Source organism: Scyliorhinus torazame, chromosome 13, assembly GCF_047496885.1.
Source record: "Scyliorhinus torazame isolate Kashiwa2021f chromosome 13, sScyTor2.1, whole genome shotgun sequence".
Classification (NCBI taxonomy): Eukaryota; Metazoa; Chordata; class Chondrichthyes; order Carcharhiniformes; family Scyliorhinidae; genus Scyliorhinus; species Scyliorhinus torazame.
Genome location: NC_092719.1, coordinates 215,837,395 through 215,860,054, shown reverse-complemented (window position 1 = coordinate 215,860,054; position 22,660 = coordinate 215,837,395). Strand labels below are relative to the sequence as shown.

At 44.9% G+C, this 22,660-nt stretch overlaps 1 protein-coding gene across 3 annotated transcripts in view; it reads right to left on the bottom strand.

Moving 5' to 3' along the window:
• The window catches only part of eefsec (eukaryotic elongation factor, selenocysteine-tRNA-specific), a 509,605-nt gene that overhangs the window by 274,612 nt on the left and 212,333 nt on the right, over positions 1-22,660 (bottom strand). For all 3 annotated transcript variants that reach the window (XM_072473059.1, XM_072473058.1, XM_072473060.1), the window contains exon 5: positions 5,288-5,932. In XM_072473059.1, the coding sequence (XP_072329160.1) occupies positions 5,288-5,932 (645 nt within the window). The remainder of the gene's footprint in view (positions 1-5,287; positions 5,933-22,660) is intronic.

Here is a 22,660-nt window from a genome sequence, read left to right as displayed (position 1 = left end):
ATCCTAGCACTGATCCCTGCGGAATACCACTAGCTACAGATCTCCATTCTGAAAAACACCCTTCCACCACTACTGTCTTCTATAACCAAGCCAGTTCTGTAATCAGCCAGCCAGCCCACCCCGAATCCCATATGATTTTCGTCGACCATGTGGGACCTTGTCATACGCCTTACTAAAGTCCATATATTCTACATCCACAGCCCTTCCCTCATCAACTTTATTTGTCACCTCTTTAAAAAAAACTCAAATCATGTTGGTGAGACATGACCTTCCCCGTACAAAACCATGCTGCCTGTCACTAAACGATAGTGCGTTTAAGGGGCATCTTGACAAATACATGAATAGGATGGGAATAGAGGGATACGGACCCCGGAAGTGTAGAAGATTTTAGTTTAGACGGGCAGCATGGTCGGCGCAGGCTTACAGGGCCAAAGGGCCTGTTCCTGTGCTGTACATTTCTTTGTTCTTTGTTCTAACTAGTCCATTTTCCTCCAAATGTGCATATATCCTGTCCATCAATAACTTTTCCAAAAGCTTCCCCACCTCTGATGTCAGGCTCTTCAGCCTATGATTTGCTGGATTATCCCTGCTCCTTTTCTTAAACAAGGGAACAACAATGGCTATTCTCCAGTCCTCTGGAACCCTCGCCTGTGGTCAAAGAGGATGTGAAGATATCTGTTAAGGCCCCAGATATTTCTGCCCATACCTCCCTTGGTAACCTGGGATAGATCCCATCCGGCCCCAAGGACCTGTGTTCCTTCCTGCAATTTAGGATCTCAACACTTCTTCCTTTGATATATTGATGTTCTCAAGAGTGTTCACACACGTATCCCTGACCTCAACGTCCATCATGTCCTTCTCCCTCGTGAATACCGATACAAAGTACTCATTAAGGATTTCACCCATAATTTGTGGTTCCACGCATAACTTCCCTCTATTGTCCTCGAGTGGGCCTACTCTTTCTCTTGCTACCTTCTTGCTCCTAATATATGCAAAAAAACCCTGGGATTCTCCTTGACCATGTTTGCTCAAGACCTTTCATGGTCCCTTTGAGCCCTCCTAATCCCACTTTTAGGTTCCATCCTGCTTTCACTGTACTCCGCAAGAGCTTAGTCAGTTTTTCGATGATTAGACCTATCCTATGCTTCCCTTTTCCTTTTGACGAAGTTTACAATTTTCCTTGTCACCCATGGTTCCCGAATCCTGCCATTTCTATCCTTCATTTCTGCGGGGACATGCCTGTCCTGCATTTCAATCAACTGGCCTTTAAAAGCCTCCCACATGGCAGACGTGGATTTGCCCTCAAGTAGCCGCTCCCAATCCACATTCCCCAGTTCCTGTCTAATTTGGATGTAATTGACTCTCGCCCAATTAAGCAACCCTCACCTGCAGGCCACCCTTGTCCTTATACCAACATCTTATGGAAATATGGTCGCTAAGCCCAAAATGCTCCCCCACTGAAACATCAATCACCTGACCTGGCTCATTCCCAAATACCAAGTTTATGGCCCCCTCCCTGGTTGGACTGTCAACATACCGTATCAAAAAGCCCTCTACATCTAACAAATTGCTCTCCATCCAAGGGATTCCCACTCAATATGGGGGAAGTTAAAGTCACTCATCACAACTAACCTGCTTTTTTCACAACTGTTCCTCTGTCTCCTGTGGGCTGTTGGGATGTCTATAGTACACTCCCAACATTGTGATTTCCCCTTCTTATTCCTGAGCTCCATCCATAATGCCTCACGACAAGATCCCACTAATGCGTCTTCCCTCAACACAGTTGTGATCTGCTCCCTAATCAGCAATGCCACTCCCCCACCTCTTTTGTTTCCCTTTCTGTCCCGTCTAAAACAACGATATCCCGGAATGTTAAGCTGTCAGTCCTGTCCCTCCTTTAACCATGTCTCCATAATTGCAATTACATCATAGTTTCATTCAGTAATCCAGGCTCAGTTCATCTGTTTTGCTCGTTATACTTATTGCATTGAAGCAAACTCACTCCAGACCTCCAGTCCCGCTGAGCCCTGTGGCTTCCCTCCGCCTGCTCTTACTCTGCGCCATGTTTATCTCAGTCTCACATTTTTCCCAAGTCTCTACACTTCCTGGCCTGCTGTTCTGGTTCCCACCCGCCTGCCACACTAGTTTTAACCCTCCGAACAGCACGAGCAAACCTTCCGCCCACGATATTGGTGCCCCTCCAGTTCAGGCGCAATCCATCCTTTTGTACAGGTCCCACGTTCCCCAGAAGACATCCCAGTGATCCATATATCTAAAGCCCTCCCTCCTACACTAGCTCTTTTGCCATGTGTTCAACTGCACTATCTCCCTGTTCCATGCCTCACTAACCCGTGGCATGGGGAGTAATCCTGAGATTACTACCCGAGAGGTCCTGCTTTATAGCGCCCGACCTAACTCCCTGAATTGTCTTTGCAGGACCTCGTCCCTCTTCCTGCCTATGTCTTTAGTGCCAATGTAGATAATAACATCCATCTGCTACCCTCCTGTTTCAGGATCCCTGGAGCCATTTAGAGGCATCAGGGAAGCAACACCCTATCTTAGAGTCCCGTTTGCGGCCACAAAAATGGCTGTCCAAAACGGTATACCTGTGTGAGAGGGGAATAGCCACAGGTAGCTCCTGCCTTACCTGCCTGCCTCTCCTGGCGGTCACCCATCTACCTGTCTGAACCTGTGGTATGACCACCTCTCTGAAGCTAGTGTCTACCACTCTCTGCCCCCTGTATGCTCCGCAATGAGTCCTGCTGCTGCTCCAACTGAACTACGCGGTCTGTGAGGAGATGCAGCTGGTCACACATCTCACAGACATCGTCGTCAAGGATGCTAGAAAGCTCCGTTATCTCCCACATCTGGCAGGAGGAGCATATCACTGCCTAACGGCCATCTCTGCCCTTGTACATTTAAGAAAGATATAATAAGAATCTCACCTTGCTTGTCCTCCTCACAGTGCCTTTTCTTTTGATGTGGAGATGCCGGTGTTGGACTGAGGTGAGCACCAGTTGAACACCAGGTTAAAGTCCAACAGGATTGTTTCAAATCACTAGCTTTCGGAGCACTGCTCCTTCCTCAGGTAAATGCTGTTGGTATCTTCCAGGTGAATTTCTTTTGGTTAGAAGAGGGAGGGAAACACGAATGTAGTGTTTTGAGCATAACCGCTCCTTGACACTAGTTCTTCAGCTACCCAGTTGAGGTGACTGAGTTGACTTCTCCCAGAATCCTCTTCTGCCGCTTCTGCTGGATTACCAGGGTTATGTTTTGTTTCACATTTGAAAATGGCAATCACCTACACCAACATCAGTGGTTCTACATTCCATCCTCGGCGTGTTAGTCGACCTTCGTCTTTGGAAGGATTTTGAGGCTTCAAAGGTTGAATTGTGTGCCCTCAGTTATGGCAGTGGACTGGAATAACCTTCCTCCTACCCCACCCCCTCCCACCGGCTGCACAAAGGCAACAGTTACGGCACAACTTGCATAACGTTGTAAGATTTTTAAAAAAAATTAGACGGCAAAGGCTTTTTGGTGCTAGCAATAAAGCAGGAGTGTTCCGCATCCTTTATCAAGGAAGACAAAGCTGGTTGTGTCTTGCTGAGCGCTGAAACGCGATCGCAGAATTTTTTTTCTGAAGTGCAAGACAATCAGGATGTGCAAGCATTACACAGAATAGAACTTTTGAGATTCACTGTATTTTCAGCTCTTTGTTGAGTAAGACAAAAGGAGTATTACATCCTGCACGTCTGAATCTGAAATAGCTACTGTGACATGGTGAACAATGCAGCCTATTTTACACTCCACAGATTGGGTACCATTTACCTACTTGCTCTTGAAATCTTATCCGCAGCATTGAGTAGGACGTATGAATGGGTAGAATGGATGCTGAAGGCAGCAAAAATAGCTTCTCACGTGTAAAAGAAGCATTTGCCACTGGTGGGAGGTAAGAGGAGGCTGGCTTTGTAACATCAGTGAAAGTACCACATGCACCAGTGTTACTGCTGTCCAGCTCAAATTCACTGAACTCAATCTTCACAGCTCCATCAGTGGAGCCCTGTTCCATGTGCTCCAATTATAATGAAAGGACGTGCTGCGATTTAATTGCAAATAACTAATTTACTCTCTGTAGAGTGTGCCCATAAAGAACCATTTGGAACTAAATTATTGCATGTGGTCTGACACTGTCTTTTAGATGCGAGTTTAACACAAATCATACATCTCCCCGCGCCGAAGAATATAACAGCAATGTGGTTGACTCTTAATTCCCCTCAGGGATGGGCAATAAATGCTGGCCTAGCCAGCGAAGCCCACATCCCATGAACGAATAAGAAAATATATATCCCCTTCAGGCTTACTGCAATTTCTCCCCCGCAGAATGTGTAGAAAATAGCTGCAGATCTCTCCCTCTCAGAATGAGGCAAGCTGCATGTATCTCCGTCATAGACAGAGTGCAGTATAACTGCAGATAACTCCCATTCAAACTGAGGAGAGCATTACTGCAGATATCTCCTCTCAGACGGAGTGAAACAGCAGATATCTTACACTTAGAATGAGTAGAGCAGCAGATATCTCCCTCTCAGACAGTGTAGTACAACAGCAGATATCACCCTCTCAGATTTACTATAACTGCAGAGTTTTCACATGCATGCCCACATCCAGCTCTACCTCGCCACCACCTCTCTCCATGCCCCAAACCGTCTGTAAATGGCCCGTTTGACATCCAGTAGCACATGTGTCGCCAATGTAGGTAGCAAGCATATCTGTAACTAAATATGAACCTAGTGACCACAAGTAAATTTAAAATGAATAAAGACATCTTTAATCTAAGTGTATTTGCAATAACCTGCTCAGGACTGAAATGATAGAATCATCAAGATATGGCTGCTGAAATAGAAGTTAGGAGTACAAGAGCAAACCTTTCAACAGGGAAATTAGAACAAATATGGTGCCATTATGGCAAATATCGGTGAGTACACAAAGAAGATATGAGTAGAGGGATAGGGTGAGGAGAAGTGGGCTAGGAGGAGGATTGTACAAACACTGGCCCAGATGAGTTGAGCTCATTTCCCTGCAGCAAATTCTGTCTCAATTTATAATTGACGCAGTTTCAAAATATGTACGAAGAAATCAAAATCTGGAGATAACCTATTCTTAAACTGCAGTTTAATGATCGGTGAATCATGAGTGGACTTGCAAATGTCTTGTTGCGTTCTTTCTTTTTAGCCTGAAAACATCAAACAGAGGTAACAGATGTCATATATTGGTGTATCAATTTGCTTACCCTTTCCACTTGCCCCTCTTTGTGTTTCAGCTTGAAGACTTTCAATTTGGGCAGAGAGACCTCTGCGTAGTTTTTCTCCTCAAAACCTTCCAGCAAGACTCCGTGAAAAGCAAGCCTACAGGTATTGGCATGGATGTCAGTATCCAGCTTGGAGCCGATGACAAGGCACAGCTTGGGGCATGTCACGGGTTTCTCGAACTCCAACAGGGCCCACTGCTGCCTGGGCAACTCGCCTCCCTCAGCTTGGGTGCTGGCCTGGCCTCTGTCAGCACCAGCGTCCTTGGCTTGCGATAGGTACTCTTCCTGATAGAGGTATTCTCTGTCAAAGACAAAACAATCCATCCGAGGGTCGCTCTCAAAATCCTCAGGGGCAGGGCTGAAGAATGTTACCCTTCCCATCACCGTTTCATGGCCAACGGTGATGTGGAACTTGGCCTTGGTGTGGACTGAACCTTTGAAATAGGGTATCTTCCTCACGGAGATAATGGCAGCATATAAAGTACGCAGGGAATCCGGGGCGCAGACCAGGCCCCGCTCCAGCTGTTTGGGGTCAAACTGGGTGACACAGATCCCTACTCGGTCACCTTGGATGGCTGTGTTCACCGGCTTACGGAACATCTGCATGGACTTGACCTTCCGGCTGACCTACAAAGACAAAAATCAAGAGAAACATTTGTGTGACAGAGCATTTGAAAAAAAGAGACAGAAACCCAGTGAAGTTAAATTCCTGAAGAAATATTATCGCAAAAACCTCAGGCCACTGGGGCATATAAATTATGCATGCTTATCCTCAGTGTGCTGAAACACAAAAGCCATTTACTTGCTCGACTATGATTAATATTGTACAAACGCTGGATCCTTGGCTTCTGATAACAAGATGACCCTTTTTAGAACTTGCATGTTATTACTCCCGGCTTTGAAATCAAATGCCACATCTCGCCTGTCTGTCCCATTATAAAGCAGGATATGACAGTATAGGAGATCTCTATTCGTAAATACATGATGGCGAGAGCCAGACAGACAGAGCCAGAAGCCTCTGAGCTTATTGAAAAAGGTTTCATTGGATGAAGAATATTCAAAAAGCAGTCGCACAAAAAAAATTGTAACAGGTTGGGAGCTGAAAAAGCAAACATTCGAGAAGTATGTAATTACTGGAAAGATGTGGACGAATCTATCTATATTTAGTTTTCTCTCCAGACGTCTAGAGTATGGATCCGCAGGTTTCGCGAATTCTCCGATACCATCTCAGATTGGCCATTCTTTGTATGTGAGCCAAGCCAGTCAAGCACCAACAGGGCCACCACCACTGTGAAACATCCCATTCTCACCTTGACCAAAACCAGAAAATGCTGGAATTACTCAGCCGTTCTAGCAGCAGCTGTGGAGAAGGAAACAGAGTTATTGTTTCAACTGAACTGTAGCTCTGTTCTGTAGATATGTCAAATTGGACTTGAAACGTTAACTCTGTTTTTCTCTCTCCACAGATGCTGCCAGACCAGCATTTCTGTTTTTATTACAGGTTTCCAGCATCCGCAGAATTTTGCTTTTATAGTCCATTCTCACCATCTTGGCATGATGTGGAGCTGCCGGCGGTGGACTTGGGTGGGCACATTAAGAAGTCTTACAACACCAAGTTAAACAAAGGTTTGTTTCGAATCCACTAGCTTTCGGAGCGTAGCTCCTTCATCAGGTGAGTCACCTTATGATGGGGCTACGCTCCGAAAGCTAGTGATTCCAAACAAACCTGATGGACTTTAACCTGGTGTAAGACTTCTTACCATATTGGCAGACATACCCATTTCACCAATTGTCGCAGGATGGTGATCAGGAAATTGGAGATCGCCCTCTCTGGCTCAGACCATGGAGCCAATATTGAAGCCCCATTTGTTGCTGTGGAACTGACAAACACCTCACCACTGACCGAGAATCTAATTATCCTAATCTGCGTAGTCCAGCTGCAAACTGGCATTTACAGAATACAGCTTAATACATCTGTCTACAAAGTCTGTTATCACAAGTATGAAGTTACTGTGAAAAGCCACTAGTCGCCACATTCTGGCGCCTGCTCAGGTAAGCTGGTATGGGAATTGAACCCGCGCTGCTGGCCTTGTTCTGCATCACAAACCAGCTGTCTAGCCCACTGAGCTACACCAGCCTTTGGGCTGGGTTTTGTACTCAAGAGTTGAAGTACCACTGCTTTCAAAGGTCTAGTGATTTCTGTGGTATTGATTCCTCGTTTCCCGATAGCACCTTAAATCTGGTGTCAAGTCAAGGGGATCTCCAGGCATTGCGCAGCAGTGATACCATAAAGTAGGCTAAGCAGCCAATCACACTGAAGTAGTCTCACAGACAGAAAACTATGAGGTCAAAACACCAATCAGCATTTACTTTTAATTTAAATTTGAAATGAAGGATTATGATTGGTGGCACGGAAAATTGCGATGATATGAAAATATCAGGGAAGTACAATAAATTGGAACATGTTCTGCTAGTTATGTATGTTTTTAAAAATGGAATCTGTTTAAAGGCAGAGACATGTTGGTTTAGGTAATGGAGCTAGAGCCTTTAGTATGTTGATGAGCCGAGCAACACTGCAACAGATGCTTACCGAAGGAAAGCTGGGGACATTGGGGAATAGAACACAAGGGTTTGAATAAGTGTCAAAGGTTTAGAGGAGGAGACAAGATGTAAACTTTGCATTGACATTCTAAAAGGTAGACTCACAAAATAAAGAGGTTAGTTCAGGTGAGGGTTATCAAAAGGGGAAAACTACATCAGAAGCAATTCAACCTATGCAAGGGTAGCTATTTTGAGATCTTGGCCAACAGCACGAATAGCTATTTTTACTCCCTGCAAGACATGTCTGTGAAGAAAGCCTGTGTTGAACAGCCAGTCCTGAACTAGGCTGCCTATACATATCCACCATGTATTTCTGAATCACAAGGTTTCGAGTTCAAGTCCCACTCCAGGTATGAGCAGAAAAATCAAGGCTGAAATTGCAGTGCAGTACTGAGGGACAAGGATGATGGGGGGACAGGCAGGGCGGTGGGGTTAAGGGCACAATCAGATCAGTCACGATCTTATAGAATGGCATCGGAGGATCAAATCACCAAAAGGCCAATTCTGCTTCTATTTCTCATGATCTTATGTCCGAGGTACCAGCTTTCAGATGAGGCCCCATCTGCCCACTCGACTGGATAAAAGATCCTTTGGCACTATTTCAAAGAAGTGCAGGGGAGTTATCAAAGAAAAGAACAAAGCAAATTAAGCACAGGAACAGGCCCTTCGGCCCTCCAAGCCTGCACTGACCATGCTGTCCGTCTGAACTAAAACTCCCTAAGCTTCCGAGGACCATATCCCTCTGTACCCACCTTTTCATGTATTTGTCAAGATGCCCCTTAAAAGTCACTATCGTCCCTGCTTCCACCACCTCCTCCGGCAGCGAGTTCCAGGCTCCCACCACCCTCTGTGTAAAAAGCCTGCCTCGTACATCTCCTCTAAACCTTGCCCATCGCACCTTAAACCTATGCCCCCTAGTAATTGACTCTTCCACCCTGAGAAAAAGCTTCTGACTATCCACTCTGTCCATGCCCCTCATAATTTTGTAGACTTCTATCAGGTCGCCCCTCAACCTCTCGTTCCAGTGACTCTCCTCATAGCTAATGCCCTCCATACCAGGCAACACCCTGGTAAATCTTATCTGTACCCTCTCCAAAGCTTCCACATTCTTCTGGAAGTGTGGCGACCAGAATTGAACAATATGTTCCAAATGGGACCTAACTAAGGTTCTATAAAGCTGCAACATGACTTGCCAATTTTTACACTCAATGTCCCGGTCGATGAAGGCAATCATGCCGTATGCCTTCTTGCCAGTGCCGGTCCAATATTTATCCCTCAATCAACATCACACAAAAAAAGACTATCCGGTCATCATCACATTGCTGTTTGTGTAAGTTTACTGAATGCAAATTGGTTTCCACATTCCTTACATTGCAACAGTGACTACACTTCGAAAAGTACTTAAGTTGTTGTAAAGCACTTGGAGACATCTGGTGGCCATGGACAGAGAAAATCTTTCTTTTGAGGGAAAGTGATAAAAAGACAATGAGGCATAGGTTAGGAAAGCATTCTCTATGAGTGATGCTCATGTACAATGGTGACATGATAAGCCAGAGGTAACTGATGTGGAAACAGCACAATAATTGTCCAACTGGAGAGTACAGTACAGAGAATGGATCAGCCAACTCCAATTACACCGCAACCACCCTACCGCTCTACATCAGTGAACAGCCACTTCCTACCTGAACAGAGAGGAGAAAAGATGCAAAGTTATTAGACAACAAAGAAGCAAAATAGCAGAAAGAAAAACCTTCATAAAAGCAAGAACGGTAGGTAAAATAACCAATCCTGATTCATGTGTCTCAGAATATTCACTAGTAAAATATTTTAAGCAACACAATCGGTTGGCCAGATAAACATTTGCAAATAAGGTGGGGTCTCATCAGAGTACTGATTCCCAAAATCCAATCATATTCTCTGAAAGATATATAATACTTGCAGGCCATCCAAAGCAAAGTGCCACTATGGTGTTTTTGTGCAGCCAAGCCAGGTTAGGCCAGTGGTGTTTATTAGCCACAGGAACATAGGAGCAGGAGTAGGCCTTTCAGCCTCTTGAGCTTGCTCTGCCATTCACTGAGATCATGGCTGATCGGTGGCCTAACTCCATATACCTTTTTAAAAAATAAATTCAGAGTACCAATTATTTTTTTTCCAACTAAGGGTCAATTTAGCGTGACCAATCCACCTAACCTGCATATCACTGGGTTTGTGGGGGTGAGACCCATGCAGACACGGGGAGAATGAGCAAACTCCACATGGACGGTGACCCGGGGCCGGGATCAAACCCAAGTCCTCGGCGCCATGAGGCAGCAGTGCTAACCACTGCGCCACCATGCCGCTCTAACTCCAGATACCTGCAGATCTGACAGCATCCGCGGAGAGAGAAAGGAGCTTTGACAAAGATTCATCCAGACTCGAAACGTCATCTCTCTTCTCTCTCCACAGATGCTGTCAGACATGCTGAGATTGCCCAGTATTTTCTGTTTTGGTTTCAGATTCCAGTAATTTGCTTTTATCTCCATAAACCCGCCTTTGGCTGACATCTCTTCATATCTTTGCTGAACAAAATAATTATCTATCTCAGATTTAAAATTAACAACTGATTCAGCATCAATTGCTATTTGTAGGCGAGAGTTCCAAACCGCTACCGCCCTTTGTGTGGCGAAGTGTTTCCTAACATCTTTCCTTCCATTTTGGAAGGTCTAATGCAGGTAGGGAATATACAGTGAATGGTAGAACCCTCAAGAGTATTGAAAGTCAGACAGATCTAGGTGTACAGGTCCACAGGTCACTGAAAGGGGCAACACACGTGGAGAAGGTAGTCAAGAAGGCATACGGCATGATTGCCTTCATTGGCCGGGGCATTGAGTATAAGAATTGGCAAGTCATGTTGCAGCTGTATAGAACCTTAGTTAGGCCACACTTGGAAGTATAGTGTTCAATTCTGGTCGCCACACTACCAGAAGGATGTGCCGATTTTAGAGAGTGTGCAGAAGAGATTTACCAGGATGTTGCCTGGTATGGAGGGCATTAGCTATGAGGAGAGGTTGAGTAGACTTGGTTTGTTCTCACTGGAACAAAGGAGGTTGAGGGGCGACCTGACCGAGGTCTACAAAATTATGAGGGGCATAGACAGAGTGGATAGTCAGAGACCTTTTCCTAGGGTAGAGGGGTCAATTACTAGGAGGCATACACCTGCCCAACCCATCCCTTCCACAACCTTGTTTGATCCTTTATTCTCAAATGGGTCTCTTTTGGAAAAACTACATCCGCCTTCAAACTTCTTAGGTGCGCAAACACCCGGGACCTTTTTACTGGGCCATTTAACCCCCTCATGTTCAAAGTTATCACCGGACTGGGGGTCTCTAACCCTTCGTCCCCACCCCACCAAAACCCATGACTGGCGATATCCACCTTGCGAGGCAATCAGCAGTGCCCCAACCTGTACCATCTCCGGGCCTACCCAAGATGGCCGCTACTTCCCCCATCAAGCCAATCCAAAAACAAAGGAACCCTCCTCCTCCTCCACACCGTGAAAACCAAACACCCAACCAAAGCACAGAAGTTCCCCTCCCCCTTCCCCCAAACCGAAAATCTTAAGCTCATTACCTTAAAAAAAACACCCCAATGGTAATAAGCTCCCCTTCTCTGCTCCCGTTAACTCGCTATACTGCTAGCAGGGTGACCCCCACACAGGGTAAAAATCAATGAGGCTGGAGAAGTAGTAATAGGAAACAAATAAATGGCAGAGTTACTTTGCTTCAGTCTTCACGGTGGAAGACACCAATGGGATGCCAGAGCTCCAGGAGAATCGGGGTCAGAGGTGAGTGCAGAGGCCATCACTAAGGAGAAGGCACTGGGCAAACAAAGTTCTGAAGCTGGATATATCACACGGACGACACCCCAGGGTTCGAAAAGAGATAGCTGAGGAGATTGTGGAGGCATTGGTGGTGATCTTTCAGGAATCAAGGGAGGCAGGGAGGATCCCAGAGGACTGAAAAATGGCTAATGTAACACCACTGGTTAAGCAGGGAGGGAGGTAGAAGATGGGAAATATTGGGACGGTTACCTTGACTTCGGTCATTGGTAAGATTTTGGAGTCCATCATTAAAAATGAGATTGCAGAGTACTTGGAAGTGCATGATAAAATAGAGGTGAGTCAGCATAGCTTTGTCAAGGGGAGGTCACGACTGATAAATCTGTTAGAGTTCTTTGAGGAGGTAACAAGGAGGTTAGACAAAGGAGAACCAGTGGACGTGATTTATTTAGATTTCCAGAAGGCGTTTGACAAGGTGCCACATAGGAGACTGTTAAATAAGTTAAGAGCCCATGGTGTTCAGAGTAAGATCCTGGCATGGATAGAGGATTAGCTGACTGGCAGAAGGCAGAGAGTGGGGCTAAAGGGGTCTTTTTCAGGATGGCAGCCGGTGACTAGTGGTGTGCCTCAGGGGTCGGTGCTGGGACCACAAGTTTTCACAATATACATTAATGATCTGGAAGAAGGACTGAAGGCACTGTTTCAAGTTTGCAGATGATACAAAGATGCAGAGGGGCAGGTAGTATTGAGGAAGCAGGCAGGCTGCAGAAGGATTTGGACAGGCTAGGAGAGTGGGCAAAGAAGTGGCAGATGGAACACAATGTTGAAAAGTGTGAGGTTATGCACTTTGGTAGGAAGAATGGAGGCATAGACTATTTTCTAAATGGGGAAAGGTTTAGTAAATCAGAAGCACAAAGGGACTTGGGAGTCCTAGTTCAAGATTCTCTTCAGGTTAATGTGCAGGTTCAGTCGGCAGTAAGGAAGGCAAGTGCAATGTTACCAATCATGTCGAGAGGGCTAGGATACAAGAGCAGGGATGTACCTCTGAGGCTGTATAAGGCCCCGGTCAGACTCCATTTGGAGTGTTGTGAGCAGTTTTGGGCCCCAATCTAAGGAAGGATATTCTGGCCTTGGAAAGGGTCCAGAGGAGGTTCACAAGAATGATCCCTGGAATGAAGAGCTTGTCGTATGAGGAGCGGGGTTGAGGACTCTGGGTCTGTACTCGTTGGAGTTTAGAAGGATGAGGGGGGATCTTATTGAAACTTACAGGATACTGCGAGGCCTGGATAGAGTGGGCGTGGAGAGGATGTTTCCACTAGCAGGAAAAACTAAAACCCAAGGACACAGTCTCAGAAGGGACGATCCTTTAAAACAGTGATGATGAGTAATTTCTTCAGCCAGAGGGTGGTGAATCTGTGGAACTCTTTACCGCAGAAGGCTGACGAGGCCAAATCACTGAGTGCCTTTAAGACAGAGATAGATAGATTCTGGATTTATAAGAGAATCAGGGGTTGTGGGGAGAAGGCAGGAGAACGGGGATGAGAAACATATCAGCCAAGATTGAATAGCGGAGCAGATTCGATGGGCTGAATGGCCCAATTTTGCTTCTCTGTCTTATGATCTTACTGACAACTAAACAGTATATCAATGATCAGCATTCCATCCCACTCATACCTGGAACAATGTGTATTGTAAGGAATACAAAGGGTTAACAATATGAAGTTAATCTCACCACCAGATGGAGATAAGGAGCAGGCATATAAATATCATGTGACTCCTGGGATTCTGGGAGAAGGTGTTTTGGCATGAGATAGATTAGTTGCATAGTATTGTGTTCTGAAGTAAGAGATATCGTATAGTTTTATTTAATAACTTATTCCTTGACGATTGATAAGAATCTTAATTTAGTGTAAATAAATTAGCTTTGTTCAATAACTCAGCTTGATGTTCTTTGTTAACACTATGTTCTCAAGACATCCTGATAGACACAACAGGGAACATCACAATACCAAACGTTAATACAGAACAATGGTGGAAAATCAACACCCAACCCCACCTCTTAGGTTTTGGCGTCTGGAGCGGTTCTCCAGAACAGCGTTTTTCAAATCTTTTTTCCGGGGACCCATTTTTACCAACCGGCCAATCTTCGGGACCCAACCCGGCTGATCTTCGCGACCCATGCCAGCTAACCTTCGCGACACACGCCGGCCGACCTTCGCGATCCACCATTTTCTCTTACCTTGTTTGCTGCCAACGAAATGGAGGAATCGCAAAAGCGCCAAAGCGCGTGATCCCAATGATCGGGGGGCGTGACCTACTCTCGGCCTCCCTTCGGACAGGAAGATTACATAGAATTTTTGTTTAAATCTTCTGCGTCTCAGATTGCACAAATCCGTGGGCAACAGCCGCAGCAACCGGCTTTTTTTTTTACAAGCTCAGGACGGGTTTTATTTGAAAAAGTTTAACAGGAAAAAAATGCTGAAACTGAAAATGTTTTCATCCTCTAGAAATTGGAAGTTCACCACATTTCACCTAAACATTACAATTAAAAATGTAAAAAAGAAAAGACACTTAAAAATCAATGAATTGATAAAGCTTCCAAATACGACCTGCAGGCACTTTGTTTTGGAATGTTTAAAAATCAAGATTTAAAAAGTTGTCATCTCTAGGTTGAAGTTACAGCTGCGGTGAAACCATCGTTGGATCACTCACTATTCTTCGAATAAGAGACTTCCACTTCATCTGAATCAAAGTTCAGAAAGCAACCAATCGCATCATTCTCCCCGTCCTTTTTGCAGCTGGCTTTTAACCACGTCGGCTGCGAACGGCCTTCAAAAAGGCTGCGACCAGATTTTTAAAAATGCGGCCGCACTGCGCATGCGTGCCTGCTCATCGGTGCGCATGCGCAAAATTCTGTGAATGAAACCGATGATCGAGCACGCATGAGCAGTGCGGCCACATTTTTTGTTTATATATTCGTGGCCATTTTGAAGGCCGCTCGCAGCGGCATTCTTAAAAGCCGGCTGCTGCGGCTGTTGCACGTGGATTTGCGCGATCGGGAGTGCCGTGACGGACGGCTCCGCGACCCTCCTGACACCGCCCGCGACCCACCCGTGGTTCGCGCCCCCGACTTTGACAATGCCTGCTCCAGATCATCAACCTTGGCCTTTAGCACTCTACGCTCCTCAGCCAACAACGCCATCTCTGCCTCCAGGGAGACAATCTGATCACTATGGTCAGAGAGCCCTACCGCCACCTTCTGCAGCATCACCCCTTATACCTTTATATGCCCCCCTGAATTAGGGCCAAAGCGCCCTTCATTGCCTTCTCCAGATTCTCAGCAACCGCCTGCCGCTACATCTTAAATTCATCGGTCAAGAAGCTAACCAACGTCTCCGTCGACCACGGCCAACGACACAGCAGAAGCCTTCACCCTGATCCCCCTGCTGAGGCTCAAGGAACATTTGAGATGACGATCTCTTACCCGACTTATACCTTGTGTTATATTTACTGGACATTACTCATACGAGGAGATCTTGTCCCATCAAATTACATAATTTTCTTCCAATCGCCCATAAACCAGGCTAAAAGGAAAAAACAAGTACCCTGGCAGGAGCCACGGCACGTGCAACTGCTCACCATATAGGCACCGAATATGTCATCCTCGTACCCCTTGAAGTCATTGGTATATATTGGGCAGCACTGTAGCACAGTGGTTAGCATTGTTGCTTCACAGCGGCAGGGACCCGGGTTCGATTCCCGACTTGGGTCGCTGTCTGCACATTGTCCTCGTGTCTGCGTGGGTTCCCTCCGGGCGCTCCGGTTTCATCCCACAAGTCCCGAAAGACGTGCTTGTTAGGTGAATTGGACATTCTGAATTCTCCCTCCATGTACCCGAACAGGCGCCGGATTGTGGCAACTGGCGGCTTTTCACAGTAACTTCATTGCAGTGTTAATGTAAGTCTACTTGTGACAATAATAAAGAGTATTAGAAATTTATCAATGTTTGCTTTGAAGAAACTCAATGACTAAGCTTCCACACCACCCTTTGTCTGAGGAAATTCCTCCTCATCACAGTCTTAAAGGCCCTGCCTCCGAGTCTGGGACTGTGTCCCTTGGTCCTCGAACCCCCAGACAGGGGAACACCCTTCCAGCATCTACCCTGTCCAGTCCTGTAAACATTTTGAACCTTCAGTGAGATCACCACTCATTCTTCTAAACTCTTACAGAATGGAGGCCCAGTCTCCTCAATCTCTCCTCATAAGACAATCCCACCATCTCTGAAATTGGTGTGGTGGACCTTCGTTGCACTCCCTCTATGGCCAGTATATTCCTCCCTAGGTAGGAAGACAAAGGGCAGCACTGCGGCACAGTGGTTAGCACAGCTGCCTCACGGCGCCGAGGTCCCAGGTTCGATCCCGGCTCTGGCTCACAGTCCGTGTGAAGTTTGCACATTCTCCCCGTGTTTGCGTGGGTTTCGCTCCCACAACCCAAAGATGTGCAGGCTAGGTGGATTGGCCACACTAAATTGCCTCTTAATTGGTAAAAATGAATTAGGTACACTAAATTTTTTTTTTTTAAAGAAAAAGAGAAAAAAAGGTAAAAAGACCGAAGCTGCACTTAATACTGCTGAAAGGGAAGATTCAGACTTGCAGTTAGATTGTGCCTCATGTTATTATTAACTCAGCTTTTCACCTATGATTACTGTCACGTAGGAAAACCTAATGTTTGATACCTTTTCTCATGCCTACTATAAAGTAAATTTGAAGAAAAATACAGAATCTTTAAATGATTATTTTTATACCCAAACTCCAAGATCACTCTAAAATTAATATAACTCTGCAACAGCAGCCAATCCAGGGCAGATTAGGGCTGGAAGTTGCTTTAGAACATAAATATTGACATCAGGGGATTTACAGCAATCTGTCAGGGTGTAATTTTATACAGTGAAATACTAACCCTGTGGAGCATTTAAAGCATTAACAAATTAAAAAGAAACCTAAGTGAGTGCAGGTTACCTAGGTGAGGAATTAAAGAAACTATCTTGCTGACTTTTTAAGTCCCGAAAAGGTCACATCACACAACCTGCCAGTATTTCAGGATCAAGAGCAGAGACATTTAGAAAAAACAAAAATCAATTTGAAGATTACATGTCGAAGAATAAGAGGTGATATGATTGAAACATAGAAGATTCTTAGGAGGTTAGAAAGGGTAAATGTTCAGAGGATATTTCCACTATTAGGAGAGTGTAGGACCAGCGGGAATAGTCGCAGAATAAGGAGGTGCTCATGGAAGTTGTTTTTGAGGAAAGATTTATTCTCTCTAACAGTGGTGAATTTTTGGAATTCTTTACCCCAGGAAGCTGTGGAGGCAGAGAGCTTGACCCTTTGAAAGACTGAGATCGATAGGTTTTTAATCATTGGGGAAATTAAGACGTACGGAGAGAAAGTAGGAAAGTGGACTAGAGTCAGGTCGGCACTGTAGCATAGTGGTTAGCACTGTTGCTTCATAGTGCCAGGGTACCAGGTTCGATTCCCGGCTTGGGTCACTGTCTATGCGGAGTCTCCCTGTGCCTGCGTGGGTGTGGTGGTATGCATTAGGGGTATTACAGTACCCTGTAATGCCGAGAGGCTATTGGTGGATAGACGCCGGGTCCCGATTGGATCAGCCTTCTACTGGCTCCACCCAGTAAGGCGGAGTATAAGAGCCCGGGTTCTCCCAGCAGCCGCATTCTGTAACTGTGCTGCTGGGGAACAAGTCTGCGTAATAAAGCCATCGATTGACTCCATCTCTTCTCGTCTCGTGAGTAATTGATTGTGCTACAGTGGGTTTCCTCCGGGCGCTCCGGTTTCCTCCTACAAGTCTCGAAAGGTGCTGTTAGGTGAATTGGACATTCTGAACTTTCCCTCAGTGTACCCGAACAGTCGCCAGAATGCGGCGACTAGGGGCTTTTCACAGTAACTTCATTGCAGTGCTAATGTAAGCCTACTTGTGATAATAAAGATTACTATTATTGAAGGTCAGTCATGATTTTGTTAAATGACGGCAGGCTCGAAGAACTGAATGGCCTACTCCTACTCCTGTTCCTATTTCTTATGATCTTATGATCAGAAGTTTGGTCAAACAGTTAGGTTTTCAGGATTGTCTTACAGGTAAATAGAGAGACAAAGGAGTGGAGGTGGGGAGGGGGGTGAAATATCCAGAGTGTTGGGGCCCAGGCAGCTGAAGGCACAGGCACCAATGGTGAAGCGATTAAAATCAGTGGTAGAAAAGAGGCCAGAATTAGAGGAATTCAGGCAATTGGCCATTTTTCTGTTGAGGGTTACAAACTGAACTGGATTCTAGGACCAATCCCAAAAATGCTCTAACACACTATATTTATAGAGGGAAGGACCAAGGGTCTGCATCTGAAATTGCCCAGATAGCAACCAATAGATATTTGTTGGGCAAAGGTTTTAAAGGTTACAGAACTGTGACAAATAGATAAGAGTTAAATACATACTAAAATTGAAAGTTGGTGGAACATGCTCAAAGATCGAAAGGCGTCCTCCTGCTTCTATGATTTCAAATGGAGAACAGGGACTTTACAATCACGAAGATGGGGAGAAGAGAGGGAACAATAAAATACTATAGGTCAGTGTCATGGGAATCACTTTAAGAAATGTTTATCTGCTCAAGTGGCTGCAGTGATGTCAGAGTGTTGGTGGAGCTGACCTCTGGCTCTGCTTTTTAGTTTCGCTTGGAGGAAAAGCTTGGCTGTGTCTGTGTTTTTTTGTTTTGTTTTAGTGTTGGAGCTGAAGCCGGCCAAAGAAGGTGTAACTTCGATCTCTCTGCCATCTAAAGACTGTCTCTAGATCATTTGATGAATTCAGAGTGATAACTGCTCTCAGTAGAGAATTTAAACCTGATGTGCTTCTGTAAAAAGGATTTTTGTCTTATGGATGGTAAAAGGCAAGTTTAAGGATTAATTAGAGTGTTATATTCTTTGGGGGGTATATTTGAACTGATGGTTGCCAAGATGTTCACTGTATGTTTTAAAAAGGTTAACTGAGTTCATAGAATTAACATTGTTTTGCTTTAATAAATACTTTCAAATTTCTGCTGCACCATACCTGTAGATTGGGCCATGTGTTCCGCATACCATGAGACCATAAGACCATAAGACATAGGAGCAGAATTAGGCCACTTGGCCCATTGAGTCTGCTCCGCCATTCTATCATGGCTGATATTTTCTCATCCCCATTCTCCTGCCTTCTCCCCATAACCCCTGATCCCCTTATTAATCAAGAACCTATCTATCTCTGTCTTAAAGACACTCTGTGAATTGGCCTCCACAGCCTTCTGCGGCAAAGAGTTACACAGATTCACCTCCCTCTGGCTGAAGAAATTCCTCCTCATCTCTGTTTTAAAGGATCGTCCCTTTAGTCTGAGATGGTGTCCTCTGGTTCTAGTTTTTCCTACAAGTGGAAACATCCTCCCCACGTCCACTCTATCCAGGCCTCACAGTATCCTGTAAGTTTCAATAAGATCCCCTATCATCTTTCTAAACTCCAACGAGTACAGACCCAGAGTCCACTAACGTTCCTCATACGACAAGTTCTTTATTCCAGGGATCATTCTTGGGAATCTCCTCTGGATCCTTTCCAAGGCCAGCACATCCTTCCTTAGATACGGGGCCCATACCACAATCTAGTAAAAGTCGTGGGTCAGCTGAACTCCATGATACAGTTTGGGGTTCTCTAAACCCTGGACAGACAAGTCCTTTAAGGGACGGACAATGCAGGATCACTTGGAGCTTGTAACCTGATCTATTTTGTACTTGAAAGGAAACCTACACCCACTTGGAGGCTTGCTTCAATTAGCAAATACTTTAAAAGCTCTACCTGGTGAGCAGGTTAATTTGTAAAATTGAACGCCAACAAAATGCCAAAATTCTCCCCTGCTGGCTGGTTTAGCAGTGGGCTAAACAGCTGGCTTGTAATGCAGAACAAGGCAGCAGCGCGGGTTCAATTCCCGTGCCGGCCTCCCCGAACAGGCGCCGGAATGTGGCGACTAGGGGCTTTTCACAGTAACTTAATTGAAGCCTACTTGTGTCAATAGGCGATTATTATTATTATGTTGGCAGTCTGCTGTGTCGTAAGACAAAATACAAAAAAGGATGGCAAAAATTTCTATCAATACACAAAAAGGAAGAGAGTAGCTTAAGTGAATATTGGTCCCTTGGTGGATGAAACAGGGGAGTTAATAGTGGGAAAACACAGATATGGCGGAGACACTAAATCAATATTTTGCCTCAGTTTTCACGGTGCAGGACAGCAGTATCATCCGAATAGTACCACATAATGCAGAGTAATAGAAAAGGGGGAATGGAGAACAATCATCGTCAATAGAGAAAAAATATAAAAGAAACTATTAGATTGAAGGCAAACAGGTCCCCAGGGCCTAATGACCTACATCCTAGGTCTTAAAGGAAATGGAGCGGAGATAGTGGATCAATTGGTTATAATATTCCAAAATTCCCTTGATACGGGAAAGGTTCCAGGGGATTGGAAAAGTGCTAATGTATTCAAAAAGGGAGGCAGAAAGTCCGAGACTATAGGCCAGATAGTTTAACATCTGTCATTGGGAAATTGTTAGAATCCATAATGACGGAAGTAACAACAGGACATTTAGAAAGTCAAAACGCAATCCATCAGAGTTAACATGGTTTTAAGAAGGGTAAATAGTGTTTGGCTAATTTGCTAGAGTTCCTTGAAGATGTAACAAGCCAAGTGCATAATGGAGAACCTGTAAACGTAATGTATCTGGACTTCCAGAAGGCATTTGATGAGGTGCACAAGGTAAGATCACGTGGGGTTAGGAGCAATTTATTAACGTTCTCCCCATGTCTGCATGGGTCTCACCCCACAACCCAAAGATGTGCAGGATAGGTGGATTGGCCACGCTAAATTGCCCCTGAATTGGAGAAAAGAATTGGGTTTAAAAAAGGAGTAATTTATTAGCTTGGATAGAAGACTGGCTAACCGACAGAGGGCAGAGAGAGTCGGGTTAAATGGGTCTTTTTCTGGTTGGCAATATGTAACTAGTGGGGTGCCACAGGGTTCGTTCCTAAGGACCCAACTATTTAGTTTGTATATTAATGATTTCAATGTTGGGATATAAGATTCTATAGCCCAATTTGCAGATGGCGCTAAAATAGGTGCGATAATAAGTTGCAATGATGAAATAAGAAATGTATAATAATAATCTTTGTTGTCACAAGTAGGCATACATTAACACTGTAATAAAGTTACTGTGAAAAGTTCCTATTCGCCCCATTCCGGCACCTGTACAGGTACACAGAGGGAGAATTCAGAAATGTCCAATTCACCTAACAAGCACGTCTTTCAGGACTTGTGGGAGGAAACCGGAGCACCCGGAGGAAACCCACGCAGACACGGGGAGAACGTGCAGATTCCACACAGACAGTGACCCAAGCTGGGAATCCAGCCTGGGACCCTAGATCTGTGAAGCAACTGTGCTACCGTGCCGCTCATAAATGGTCGTGTCATGTGAGTGTCCCTTTAAGAGTTTATTTTCTTATCACATGGCTTCAGTGATGTCATTGTGTGGGTGGAGCTGAGCTGTGGCTCTGGGGGTTTTACTTTTGTTTTGAGTTTTGGAGTGGTTTGAACTGCACAGGTTGAAAGAAGTGTTTCTCTGTCTTCATTTTAAAAGCTGTTTCCCAGACGGCTTGAGAACTTAAAAGAGACAATTGCTTTGTGGAAGGAATTCAAACCTGCTGTTTGGAAAGGGGAACAGAGTATCACTGACAGGTTTTATACCAGTGAGAATGTAAGGTGCTGGGATACACCTTTGAAAAAGGGTTTCTGGTCTTACTTGGATTTTGCTATTGAATTGGAACAGTTAAGGGGGAATTCATTAAGGGTTATACATAGATTACTGTAGCCGTGTGGGCTCTTTGTTTGTAGTTGATAAAAAATCTTACTGTGTGTGTTTATACAAATGTTAACTAAATTCTTAGAATGAAGCTCGTCTTTTTGATTAAAAGCGCCTAAGAACTCGGTTGAATAACCCCTGAAAGGCAGGCTCTTGTGCTCATCGTAACCAAAATCAACAAACAGTTATAATTCAGGTGAACTCCATAATATACTTTGGTGTTTACTAAACCCTGGCCCATAACAATAGGTTAGGTGAGTGGCCCAAAATTTGGCAGATGGAGTTTAACATGGATATGTGTGAGGTTATCCATTTTGCTCAGAAAAATGGAAAGGCAACTCATTATCTAACTTCAGAGTGCTTCGATGCAGAGGGATCTGCCTGACCTCGTGCCCGAATCGCATAAAACATGCATGCAGGTACAGCAGGTAATAAGGAAAGCAAATGGAATTTTGGCCTTTAGAGCTAAAGGAATAGAGTATAAAAGTAGGGAAGCGTTGCTGCAACTGTACAAGGCATTAGTGAGGCCGCACTGGAGTAGTGTGTACAGTTTTGGTCCCCTTACTTGAGGAGGGATGTAGTTTCATTAGAAGCAGTTCAGAGGAAGTTCACAGATATGGGGTTTGTCTTATGAAGAGAGATCGAGCAGATTGAGCCTACACTCTCTCGAGTCTAGAAGAATGAGTGGAGAGCTAATTGAGGTATATAAAATGATAAAGGTATTGACAAAATAGACTTGGAGCAAAATATTCTGCTTCCTCTTGTTGGATAATGGACATGAACATAGAACATACAGTGCAGAAGGAGGCCATTCAGCCCACCGAGTCTGCATCGGCCCACTTAAGCCCTCACTTCCCCCCTATCCCCGTAACCCAATAACCCCTCCTAACCTTTTTGGGCACTAAGGGCAATTTATCATGGCCAATCCACCTAATCTTGGATGAGTGGTAACAGTTTTAGGATAAGGGGTAGGGGATTTAAAACAGACACGAGGAGAA